Below are 13326 nucleotides of genomic sequence, written 5' to 3'. Positions count from 1 at the left end.
TACTTGATTTCTTCAATTGTCCAGGTTTTGAAATAGGAGAAATGGGTTAAAATTCTCCCTCATTCTTTTTTCCAGTCCAAATGACTTGCAGGGGTGAATGTGATGAAGTTTTAGATGGAAAGTGGACATTTAGCTTTTGAAAATGATCCTTCACAACAACTGAACTAAATGTACACAGTATTGTGGTTCACCAAACCATATATAGGACAATGCTTACTCTTCTGCAAAGGGTTCATTCTAGAGTCCTAGTTTTGGTGGCCCTACTCTTTGATGGGAGGTCAGATATTGTTGGGAGGCTGATAAAATGCACAAATTCGAAGGGCTTGAAGGGAAACTCACGACTAGGAAGATTCAGAAGTAGATATGACCAAGCAGGTGGGATATATCTTGGTTATTACTCAGAAACAAAATGATGCCAAGATGTTATCCCCAAAAAGACTGTTTTACTTCTATACGAAAAGGACCCTATTTCTCACCAAAAGAAAAAAACAAGCTAAAGAGAGAGAGAGAGAGAGAGAGAAATAACCCCTGGATTAAGAGACTTAAAAGGCATACCAATCTCAATGTATAGACTTTTTCTGGCTCCTAACTAAACTAAAACCAAAGAAGGCAACAGACTATTTGGGATATGTGAACACTTACTGAATACTGGATGATAGTTTGAAATTAGTGTTAATTTTGTTCAGGTGTAATAATAGTAATATGGTTTTTTTGTTGTTGTTGCTTGTTTTTTAAGATAAACTCCAGCCGGGCGCAGTGGCTCATGCCTGTAATCCCAGCACTTTGGGGCGCTGAGGCAGGGAGATCATGAGGTCGGGAGTTTGAGACCAGCCTGGCCAACATAGTGAAACCCCCTCTCTACTAAAAACACAAATATTAGCTGGGCATGGTGGTGGGCACCTGTAATCCCAGCTACTCGTGAGGCTGAAGCAGGAGAATCACTTGAATCCAGGAGGCAGAGGTTGCAGTGAGCTAAGACCGCACCACTGCACTCCAGCCCAGGTGACAGTGGGAGACTCCGTCTCAACAACAACAACAAAGGTAAACTCCACTGATTTTTTTTTTTTTTTTTTTTTGAGATGGAGTTTTGCCCTCGTTGCCCAGGCTAGAGTGCAATAGCACAATGTCGGCTCACTGCAACCTCTGCCTCCCAGGTTCAAGAGGTTCTCCTGCTTCAGCCTCCCGAGTAGCTGGGATTACAGGCAAGCACCACCATGCCAGGCTAATTTTGTATTTTTAGTAGAGACGGGGTTTCTCCACATTGGTCAGGCTGGTCTCGAACTCCCAAACTCAGGTGATCCACCTGCCTTGGCCTCCCAAAGTGCTGGGATTATAGGTGTGAGCCACTGCGCCCGGCCTTTTTTTGTGTGTGTTTTTGTGTACGTGAGATGGAGTCTCGCTCTGTCGCCCAGGCTGGAGTGCAGTGGTGTGATCTCAGCCCTCTGCAACCTCCACCTCCTGGGTTCAAGCGATTCTCCTGCCTCAGTCTCCCAAGTAGCTGGGATTATAGGCATGCATCACCACGCCCTGGTAATTTTTTGTATTTTTAGTAGAGACAGGGTTTCATCGTGTTGACCAGGCTGGTTTTGAACTCCTGACCTTAGGTGGTCTGCCTGCCTCAGCCTCTCAAAGAGTTGGGACTATAGGTGTAAGCCACCATGCCTGGCCCACCTTTTAGAGATATCAACTATTTATAAGTGATGTCTGAGATTTGGCTCACAATAATCAGACTTGAGAGGGAAAGGAGGGGTGACACTGATGAAACGAGATGATCCATGAGTTGCTGGCATTTGGCCCCAGGGGCATCACAGACTCTATCACAGGGAGTACCCCAGTCCATGGGGCACTAGGCATAAGGATCGTCCACGGACTGTTTTTTTGTGTTGTATCTCCATAAGAAAAAATGTGTCAAGATATAAAACACATCCCCAAGTGGTAAGCCCACTTGGGATCGTGTCACAGTGCTAGGCAACTAGAAGGGGTGCTTCCGTCTAACAATTCACAAGACATTAATATTCAACCAGCTGTAAAGGCTAATGGTCAAGTTCTGCCTTCAGGCACTGAGGCTTCAATGCGGCATCAATAGACATTTCCCACGAGTGTCTGAATAGAGAATCTGACCTGTTTATTTAAGTTCTGGCCTTTAAAAAAGCCAAGCATTTATATGATTAAGGGAAAAGTTCAGCTCTCACCCTGTCCTTTAAGGTTCACATTATGGGGGAAAGGAAAGAGAAGCTAAAGTCTGTCCATTAAGCACAATTCAGAGATGCTGCTTGGGTTTTCTCCATTGATTGAGAGTTCTTCCTTTAGTAGGTCAAGTCAGACCTTCCATGCTAATGTAAGAAATGTATTCTTTTCTTGTTAGTTTTAAGTTTATCAGAATCTAAAAAGCCGTGGCTAAAGGCCTGTTTTTTAGAGTCTATCATTTATAAATGCTGTTTTCTTTTAAAAAAAATTAATTTTTTTTCTTTTTCACAGCCACTGGCTATAGAAAAATGCTGTTCATTTTCAAGTGAATAAACTCCTAAGATGTTCCAAAACTTAAATGACAGATAAACCAATTATAAAATTATGAAAAAAATATTTTCTATCTTAAGTATTTGCTGATTTAAAAAACTAGTTTTGGACAATGGCTTCGGGAATCGAAAAGCATAGTAAAATTTCAGACAATAAAAATTTTGGATTTCCTTAAGCTCACCATCAGTAGAACCACCACGAAAAACCCCAAAAACAATTAGTAGAAATAAGCCTAAATAGAAAAGTTCCAAATAAGCCCCAAAGTAATGGCAAGCAGCACAAATGACAATATCCATATGCTTAAAATAGCAGCTGGAGTAGGGGGTTAACAAAACTTCAGTTTCTAGGAGCGCACTCCACAGTAGGTCCATTTGCCCAGCAACAAAACAAAACAAAACAAAATACCACCTGGGGAAAAATAATTTTGAAGGCCACTGCAGCTGGAGAGAGCAATAAGTGATTATTTCTGTAACTGGAGTGATGAAAGTCATGCTACAAGTTCAGCTTCAAAACGCAGCTCCAGGGATGGCTGGGAGTGCGTCAGGAATCAGAAGGTCAACACGGCAGCCGGTGAGTGATGCAATCGACTTCATGGGCTTCGGACAAGCCTTCAGGCTCACAAAATCCGCAGTCACAGAGACCCGTAGTTAAGAAAAATATTAAAATTCACCTGAATTAATTCTTTCCTTTCTTTGTTCATTCAACCACATTTAATAAATAAAATACGATAAACATAATCAGACATGCATTTAAAAAGTGTCCATATAGCTAGCTTATAGTCCTCTCAAAGAGACAGCCAATAAAATAGCTTCCCTCTCAGAGATTATTTTAGAAAGGGAAAACCTTACCCTCCCATTGAAACCCCTGCTGCCAGGAAAGGAGCAGAAGGGTACAGGCTGTGTACATGGTGAATAACTGTCTCCAAGTCTTCAGTGTTAGCACAACAGTAAGTCCTTGGCGTCTGGAAGTAGTGACAAGTAAAGCACAAAAATTAGAATGTGAGGTTAATGATTTGTAAAATGCAGAAATGTAAACAGGAGCAAGAAGTCATACATATGAGAAAATAACCTTTGCACGTACTGTAGTATTAATAATGTATAATTTTCCTGTCTTGCAGTGCACATATATGCCATTTAAAGTCAGCACAGTTAGAGTTGGCACTAACAAAAAGACCATGAACATGCAAGGAAGGCTTGATGCAGATGGGGCAAGACCAATACAAATACCTTAAATTTTACTACCATACACAAATGTGTCTCTAGCTTAACCAGAGCAGTTTAGGAAAAAAAACCAGGGAATTATGCTGCTATTAAACAAAGAACAACCTGTAACCCCAAAGCCAAAAATAACTGTTTGTTGTTGTTGTTGTTGTTGTTGTTGTTGTTTTTGGTAAGACAGGGTCTTGTACTGTCACTCAGGCTAGACTGCAGTACCATGATCACAGCTCATTGCAGGCTTGGCCTCCCAGGCTCAAGCAATCCTCTGACCTCAAACTCCCAAGTAGCTGGAACCACAGGTACAGGCCACCACAAACAGAGAATTTTTAAAAAATGTTTTGTAGAGACAGGGGGTCTTGCTATGTTGTCCAGGCTGGTCTTGAACTCCTAGGTTCCAGCGATTCACCTGCTTTGGCCTCCCAAAGTGTTCAGATTATAGGCATGAGCCTGTGCCTGGCCCAAAGTAACTTTAAAAATATTATTTATTTTTGAGATGGAGTTTCGCTCTGTTGCCCAGGCTGGAGTGCAGTGGTGTGATCTTAGCTCACTGTAACCTCTGCCTCCTAGGTTCAAGTGATTCTCCTGCCTCAGTCCCCTGAGTAGTTGGGGTTACAGACACCCACCACCATGCCCAGCTAATTTTTGCATTTTTGGTAGAGATGGGATTTCACCATGTGGACCAGGCTGATCTTGAACCCCTGACCTCAAGTGATCTGCCCACCTCAGCCTCCCAAAGTGCTGGGATTACAGGTGTGAGCCACCATGCCCGGCCTATTGTTTTTGTATTTTTCGTAGAGACAGGGTTTCACCATGTTGGCCAGGCTGGTCTGGAACTCTTGACCTCAAATGATCTGCCCACTCCAGCCTCCCACAGTGCTGAGATTACAGGCGTGAGCCACTGTGCCCGGCCAAATATTTTCTTTTCTAATAGTATGTATATACAGATAGCCTCAGCTGTACTACTGCAGTAGACACTTAAAATGTTAAAATATGTAAAGTTGATCATGCTGCAATATATAATGCATCTAAACAAATGGTTTTCATGTGAACGTCATTAATAACAGCTCTGTAGCAGAGGAGCAGAAAAGCATCATGGATACTTTACTTGAGATCTGGGAGGAGGGGGCAATCCTCTCTGTAGAATACATGTGAGTGTGTGTGTGTCAGAATTAAGTATATGTGGGGCCAGGCGCAATGGCTCAAGCCTGTAATCCCAGCACTTTGGGAGGCTGAGACCGGCGGATCACGAGGTCAGGAGATCGAGACCATCCTGGCTAACACGGTGAAACCCCGTCTCTACTAAAAAATACAAAAAACTAGCCAGGCGAGGTGGCGGGTGCCGGTAGTCCCAGCTACTCTGGAGGCTGAGGCAGGAGAATGGCATAAACCCGGGAGGCAGAGCTTGCAGTGAGCTGAGATCCAGCCACTGCACTCCAGCCTGGGTGACACAGCGAGACTCCGTCTCAAAAAAAAAAAAAAAAAAAAAAAAAAAGAAGAAGAAGAATTAAGTATATGTGAGAAAAAATAACCAGAAATTTAATAACAAGGAGGGGAATCTGGTAACATTACTTTAAGAAAACATGGAAACTAGTTATCTACACCACCCAATTTCATTATGTCAATAAACCATGATCATACCAGGAAGGTTCTGTATTACCCAATGTTCAATCACTAATGAGTAGCCTGAGAAAATTATAATTTTTAACAATTGCCTCAGTTAAACTCATCCCTAAAACACAGCCTATTCCCTACTGGCATCTTTTTGATATCTGCAAATATGTGACTCTCCGAAAGAAAAACGTTAACCTGACAATATTTTCCATGGCTAACATTTATTGAAACATTAAATTTGTGTCCACAAAACCCTGAGGAAGACTCCAGTGTTTCTATTTTATAAATGAGGAAACTGAATTGAGAGGTTAAATAACTCCTGTAACATCTTAACAGCTAATAAGTGACTATGCTCAGATACTTTAAAAAAAAAAAACTTTGTGATTGAATGCACTTCAATCACAAAGGGGAGCACAAATTCAATGTAAAATCTAAATAGAAAATATTTTATACTAGGCTCATTCATAGTGACTTCAGAATTTGTCATGAGAACCTGGGTGATGAAATCATCCTTACTCAGCATTTTGATTGCAGGTGAGTCTATTCACACTGCACAGCTTTAAAATTTCTGAATTATTTATGAATAGTCCCCAACATATATTGCTATTATACAGGCTTTAACTATATGTGTATATGTAAGAATGCATACATATAGACACAGAGTTAGGGCATAAGAAAAATGCCCTAAGGAAAACTGCTAGGATCACAGAATCTTTATGTCAAAAGGACCATAGATGTCACTTGGTTCCTTATTTGTACATAAGGAAATTAAGGCCCGGCAAGGTTGAGTAATTTGCCAAAGGTCACAAATTAGCAGAGGCTGCATTATATGTTTGTAGTAAGAACCTAATTCTTGTAAAGCACCAGGGTTCCATGAGGTATAGAGTGAATCAATCAATATCTGGTACCCTCAGATACAGGGACTGATTTTTCCCTAAATGTTTTTCTCCAAATAGATTGCATTAAGATCAATACTGATGATATTGCCAATGAAGGAGTGTGGATTTCTGGCACTGCCTTCATTCCAGACAAAGCACTATACAATCTGATATGTTATTTTCTTTTATAATAGTATAGCCATATAGCCCCAGCTGTGCTACACTGCAATAGACACTTAAAATGTTAAAATATGTAAAGCTAGGCAGGTGTAGTGCCGTATGCCTGTAGTCCCAGCTACTCGGGAGGCTGAGATGGGCTGATCGCTTGAGCCCAGCAGTTTGAGAGCACCCTGGGCAACATAGCAAGACCCTCGTCTCTTAAAAAAAAAAAAAAAAACGGAATTAGCCAGGTGTGGTAGAGGATCACCTGAGACTGGGAGGTAGAGGCTGCCGTGAGCTGTGATCATGACACTGCACTCCAGCCTTGGTGACAGATTGAGACTGTCTCAAAATGAATAAATAAACTATATAAAGCTCCTTATGCCTCAATACATAATGATCCAATGGTATAGACTGACAGTTTCCAGAACTCTGAAACTCAGCAAATCTGGAACCTTTCCATCATAGTCAGCCTCCTGCTAGCTCCTCCCCTGGCTTCCCCAGTGGCTCTGCTAGCTTTCCATTTCCTACCTAGTCACTGTCACTTTTCCCCCAACCCCAAATGCAGGTAGGTATTCATTCCCAAAAGTTTTGTCTTAGGCTTATATCTGCTTATTTTCTGGTCAATACCCAGTTCTTGAAGCTCTCATCTACTCCCGTATCTTCATCAACCACCTCTCCCCAGTGACTGAACCTAAACCTCCACTGTCACTTTCATCCTCAGCTCCAGATCCAAATTTCCAGGTTCCAGCAGGCAGCTGCCCTATAATGTTCTACCAGTACTTCAGACTCAAAATGCACAAAGATTAACTCATTTTCGTCTTCATGAAAACTCCCAACGTTTCTCCTAACTTCCCATTTCCCTATATACAGCATTTACATTTTCCTAGTTAAAACTGTGGGCGACATGGCCTTCTCCCTCTCCCTTAACCGCATAGCTGATAAACTGCCCAATCCTGTAGCTTCTTCCTTTTCAGTGAAAGGAAACTCCTCTCCACTCTAGTACAGGGCTGGTAAGTTGGCTTCTCGCAAAAGGGCCCCTGAAGCAAGGATGTGAGTGCCAGCAGTTCATTTGGAAGGCGACACCAGGAAGCACCCGCAGGAGAGTGGCAGAGTGAGTCAGGAAAGGCAGGAAGTCAGTAAGAAAAATATACCAGGCAGGCCGGGCGCGGTGGCTCAAGCCTGTAATCCCAGCACTTTGGGAGGCCGAGACGGGTGGATCACGAGGTCAGGAGATCGAGACCATCCTGGTGAACACAGTGAAACCCCGTCTCTACTAAAACTACAAAAAACTAGCCGGGCGAGGTGGCGGGCGCCTGTAGTCCCAGCTACTCGGGAGGCTGAGGCAGGAGAATGGCGTGAACCCGGGAGGCGGAGCTTGCAGTGAGCTGAGATCAGGCCACTGCACTCCAGCCTGGGCGACAGAGCGAGACTCCGTCTCAAAAAAAAAAAAAAAAGAAAAGAAAAATATACCAGGCAGTTTATGGCTGTGGGCAACTGGGACTCAAGCTCCCTGAGATAGTCTGGGAGACTGTCAAACAAGGCTTACAATGATCCCCACCAGTGGCAAGTGAGCTATTTATCCACCAGTTCCCTTTCAGCCACTGGTTGAAGGCTATCCTGGAGGATGTTAACTCCCCGGTACTTCTGGTCTGCCCTAAGCACAGTTCCAGCAGCTCCAGTGGCTAGAGAAGGCCCCCAGTCACAGAGATGCAGGAAGCCCTCAGAAAGGCATACATGGGAATGATAAGTGCCAAGGGGTAAGGATGTAGCACCAGCTGTCTTTGCTACAAGGCCTTTTTGCCTCTCACCTGGACTGCCACAAAACTTCTTAACTGGTTAACTCCCAGATTTTCCTGATAATCATTCACAATCCCACATTCAATGCACTATCACATTAATCTTCCTAATGAACGCTTCCAGCTGTAATCATGACAGTCTTTCTGCTTAAAATTTCTCATTAGCTTTCCACTGCCTACTGAATTAAGCCTCTGCCAAGCATTCAAGACTTTCCACAATATGATGCCGAGCAACCCTTCCAGCTCTGTGTTTTATTATTTCTCCAATGTACAGACACAGACCAATGGGATACTGTTCTCTTGCCTGCTAGGCCCCTTAATATCCTTGCCACCTGTGTGACCTCCACCTGCCTGGAGTCCTTCGCTGTCAACCCTGCCTGTTGAAATTGTGCATGGAATAAATGCCACAACAAGGCTGTGCATGGTGACTCATACCTGTAATCCCAGCACTTTGGGAGGCTGAGGAGAGTAGATCATTTGAGGTCAAGAGTTCAAGACCAGTTTGGCCAACATGGTGAAACCCCCATCTACCAAAAAATACAAAAGTTAGCCAGGCATAGTGGCGCATGCCTGTAATCCTAACTACTTGGGAGGCTGAGGTGGGAGGATAGATTGAACCCAGGAAGCGGAGGTTGCAGTGAGCCAAGATCATGCCACTGCACTCCAGCCTGGGTGACAGAGTGAGACCCTGTCTCAAAAAAATAAATAAATGTCACAATAGGTGAGACTTGGCCCCTGTCTTTTAGGACCTCACAGCTGTTCTCAATCCTGCTCCTAATTGCCCTGTCCAGCCTGCTCCATGCCCTGTCCTACGTGAGTCTCTGTCACTGTCTTTTCACCTCTAGCTCTGTTAATAAACCCTTGTCAAACTGAACTGACACACAGGACTAAAAGGGAAGAGACCAATTAATAAATAAGTTCTGATATGCACAACTATGCAGTTCTACCACACAGCCTCTTGCTACTTGATGGGTTCCAACAGGAAACATCATCTGCCTTCCTTCTTCACAGGATCTGAAGTTAGAAATAAGCAGAGCCTACAGAACTTGGGACCCATTAAAGATTCACCCAGAACACACAGCAAAGACACTTAAGGGGCAGTAAACTGAATTGGCAGGCTCTGCAGAAACCGTCTTCAGGCCTGAAGATACAACTGGAAGCTTTTTAGACAAAAGACTCTGTTAAATTCTGTTACTCGGGCTACTAATGCAACTGGCAGCTATCCTTCCAGTAGATGAAATCACATCTAATCAGAAGAGGGATGAAGGAAGACCTGGGAGGATTCTGCTGGGTGGTGAAACTCCTTCTGGGTGGGCTGAGGATGGGAAAAATGTGAAAAATCCAAAAGATATATCACTTCCAGCAGATATTTGGACATAAACATTCAATAAGTTAGAATAATTTGATAATAATTACAAACCAAGGTTGTTTAAATTATCCAACTGTGACTATGATCAGAGAGCAATGACACTAATTTATTTATTAGCATTATTTTTTATAGAAATGAGGTCTCATTATGTTGCTCAGGCTGGTCTCAAACTCCTGGGCTCAAGCAATCCTCCTGCCTCAGCCTCCCAAAGTACTGGGATTACAGGCGTGAGCCACCATGCCTGGCCAACAACAGTAATTTAATGGCTGAAAGAGGTTAGTTTTAAAAAATGCACTTAAGAGAATGAAATATAATTACTATTATTCATATATAAAAGAAAAACAATAAAGTATATATTTTATATTTACCTATGGACTACATCTAATTTATCCTTCTTAATCAACTAAGGCTTCTTAAAAGCTGACAAACTGATTTCTCCTAACCTGAAAGACAATTTTCTTGTACCAGATTTAGAAAATCTGTTTTAGAATTCTCTTCATTAAAAAAACAATTTTTGACCTAGACTCAAATTTTAAAATTCCCTCTGTTAATCAGGTAGCCAGACTCTCCCTAGCTATTCTTGGAGGAGATTAATTTGCTAATCTGTCGTGGAAGCCATAACTCAGAATCCTTCTCTCTCAGGGCTGGGGTTACCACACTTCCAATGCTGAACTAAGCTATCTAGAATTTTAGTTTTCTGTCCAGCAAAGTGAAAACTGAAAAAGACACATGAATGCCTCGTAAAAAATCATTTACGTTTCATATTTACTTAACTGTAATGTTTGATGATCATCAGGATCTTAGAGCATTTCATTGCGTATTCCTCTCTCAAGTACTTAATGATCTGTACTCAAATATTTGTTAAGATGCATTTAAATGAATTCTGTGATTCCTGTGTGGTTGTGGGCCTCCCCAAAATGAATAATCCTTTTAAAACAGGACTAATTACACTCTATAATTGATCTCTACAGTGTAATGTGTTTTTCATTTCACCCATCCCCTGTCCAGTACCTAGTAAACTGCCTAAGTTGTCCCTAGGAAAATTGATTTTATTTTTGGAATATGAGTTAATTAATTAAGGAGTCAGAGAGAAGAAAAATTATTTGCACGTAAGTAAAATCAGCAGTTTAATGAACAATCATCTCACCCAGTCATTGATAGACATATTAAATGACCAACTGTCTAAATTTGCCTGGGAGTTTGCTAATTTTTAAAAACAACTAACCATAAAACAAAGGGCCCCAGGAAATATCCTGGCCAGCTTGGAGGCTGGCCTCTGTGCCACATTCCTGCCAACGCTCCAGATGGCTGCCGTACATGCTCATGATGTCATGTTATACAAGCTACACCAATAAATGAGCAGTTTTGTTAGTGGCTTAGAGCAGGTCAGCCAGGAGTTATTTTCAGTCCAGGCTCCTAAGAGGCAAATCTCGTGACTCACCTGGGTCATGGAGGCTATCACATGCAGGACTACTCGTCAGCTCCCAGGGATTTTCAGCCCTGTTTGCACATTAGACTCTCCAAGGAGTGTTTAAAATAAATTACAGATACTTGGACTCCACCCCAGACCAAATGAATCAGAATCTCTGGGGGTTGGGGTTCAGGGATCAGTACTTTTTGAGATGGAGTTTCGCTCTTGTTGCCCAAGCTGGAGTGCAATGCCACGATCTCAGCTCACCGCAACCTCCGCCTCACAGGTTCAAGTGATTCTCCTGCCTCAGCCTCCCAGTAGCTGGGATTACAGGCATGAGCCACCACGTCTGGCTAATTTTGTATTTTTAGTAGAGATGGGGTTTCTCCATGTTGGTCAGGCTGGTCTGGAACTTCCGACCTCAGGTGATTCGCCCACCTTGGCCTCCTAAAGTGCTGGGATTACAGGTGTGAGCCACCGTGCCCGGCTGTTTTTTTGTTTTTGTTTTTGTGAGACAGAGTCTTGCTCTGTCGCCCAGGATGGAGTGCATTGGCACAGTCTCAGCTCACTGCAACCTCCGTCTCCTGGGTTCAAGCGATTCTCCTGCTTCAGCCTCCTGAGTAGCTGGGATTAGAGCACCCGCCACCATGCCTGGCTAATTTTTGTACTTTTAGTAGAGAAGGGGTTTCACCATGTTGGCCAAGCTGGTCTCAAACTCCTGGCCTCATGCAATCACTCGCCTTGGCCTCTCAAGTGCTGGGATGATAGGTGTGAGCCCCCACACCTGACCAGGGAGCAGTAGTTTTCAGTGCTTCCCAGGGGACTCTAATGGGAGGCCAGAGTTGAGAATCTCTGCACCAAGAGAATAAGTAGGGTGAGAGCTAAGCCAAGAGGAGGCTGCTGCAGTGGTAAAAATGATAAAACCTATCTGGAATGACTTGGGAGAAGGGAAATCTAGTTCTATGTGGGTCTGAACTTCTTGGATTCCTGGAAGTGTATGGGGAAGTACTTCCAAACATCTCATACCTTACAGGATCACCTGACACATATTAAGCATGACAGCTAGCTATTAAATTATTATTTCTAAAACTCTTCCATTATTCAACAAAACATTCTTTCTCTTTTATTTTGAACTTTTTTTTTTTTTTTTTTTTTGAGCTAGGTTCTTGCTCTGTTGCCCAGGGTGCAGTGCAGTGGCATGATCATGGCTCCCTGCAGCCTTGACCTCCTGGGCTCAAGCGATCCTCCTGCCTCAACCTCCTGAGTAGCTGGGACTATAGGCACATGCCACCATGCCCATACCCAGCTAATTTTTAAATTTTTTTGTAGAGATAAGGTCTCATTATGTTGCCCAGGCTGGTCTCCAACTCCTGGGCTCAAGTGATCTTCTGGCTTGACCTCCTAAAGTGCTGGGATTACAGATGTGAGCCACCACGCCTGGCCACAATCTTCTACATTTAAAATTTTTGTTATTATTGGACTGGACCCATCAATGTTGGGAGAAAATTCTCAAGGATTAAATGTGTTCACACCTACACCTGGCTGAGACCAGCCTTTTTGGGTTGTTACATAGATGAAGGTAAGGGGAGCAGGGACAGGTTATTTTGAAGCACTTAGGAAAGGGCCAACTTGGGTGGAACAGTATGTCCAGTAGGGAGGTACTATGAGAAAGGCACTGCCTAAAAGTAGAAGTTTGAAACTGAATTGTGCCCTGGCCAGCCCTGACCTCTATACCCCTCCTTCCTCAGGCTATCAGGGAGGTCCCTTAATCCTTTCTAAATGCCTTTTTCAGGAAATGGCCCATGATGGGGTGGGGTGGAGGAGCTGGGGTGACGGGGTGGGGGAAGAGCTCTAAGTCCCTCCTACACTACTAGCTTCCCTGGAAAAGCTAAGGAGGAAAAGCTAATAGGAAACAGGAACAGATTTCTATAGACCTGAGTCTTTAACTCCAAAGAATCTGAGGTTGGGGGGATAATCCTCTCTCTGAAAACTCTCCTTCCGTCTATTCCCAGATTTTCAGGCTGACTTGACTGGAATCCAGTATTGAAAAGTCAAGACGCTAGGCTGCACAGCCCGAGTTCCTGCCATAAGACCACTAATCAGCTTTATGACTTCTGACTGTCACCCCACTTCTCCAGAGGTGTCCTCATCTATGGAATGAGGTGGGGGTTTTTTTTTTTTTTTTTTTTTGAGACTGAGTCTCACTCTGCTGACCAGGCTGGAGTACAGTGGTGTGATCTTGGCTCACTGCAACCTCTGCCTCCTGGGTTCAAATGATTCTCCTGTCTCAGCCTCCCAAGTAACGGATTACAGGCATGCACCACCACACCCAGCTAATTTTTGTATTTTTAGTAGAGATAGGGTT

The 13326-nt window shown here is 43.3% G+C and overlaps 1 protein-coding gene across 5 annotated transcripts in view; it reads right to left on the bottom strand.

Annotated features, from left to right (window-relative positions):
• Positions 1–13326, bottom strand: part of ABHD3 (abhydrolase domain containing 3, phospholipase) — a 47023-nt gene that overhangs the window by 12593 nt on the left and 21104 nt on the right. For 4 of the 5 annotated variants that reach the window (XM_050767663.1, XM_050767666.1, XM_050767665.1 and 1 more), the window contains exon 5: positions 3366–3478. In XM_050767663.1, the coding sequence (XP_050623620.1) occupies positions 3366–3478 (113 nt within the window). Of the gene's footprint in view, positions 1–2925; positions 3479–8616; positions 9886–13326 lie in introns of those variants that run through there. The other variant, XM_050767667.1, reaches the window with a different exon arrangement.

Source organism: Macaca thibetana, chromosome 18 (assembly GCF_024542745.1).
Source record: "Macaca thibetana thibetana isolate TM-01 chromosome 18, ASM2454274v1, whole genome shotgun sequence".
Classification (NCBI taxonomy): domain Eukaryota; kingdom Metazoa; phylum Chordata; class Mammalia; order Primates; family Cercopithecidae; genus Macaca; species Macaca thibetana.
The sequence above is the reverse complement of the archived record's forward strand: the minus strand, read 5'-3'. Positions and strand labels throughout refer to the sequence as shown.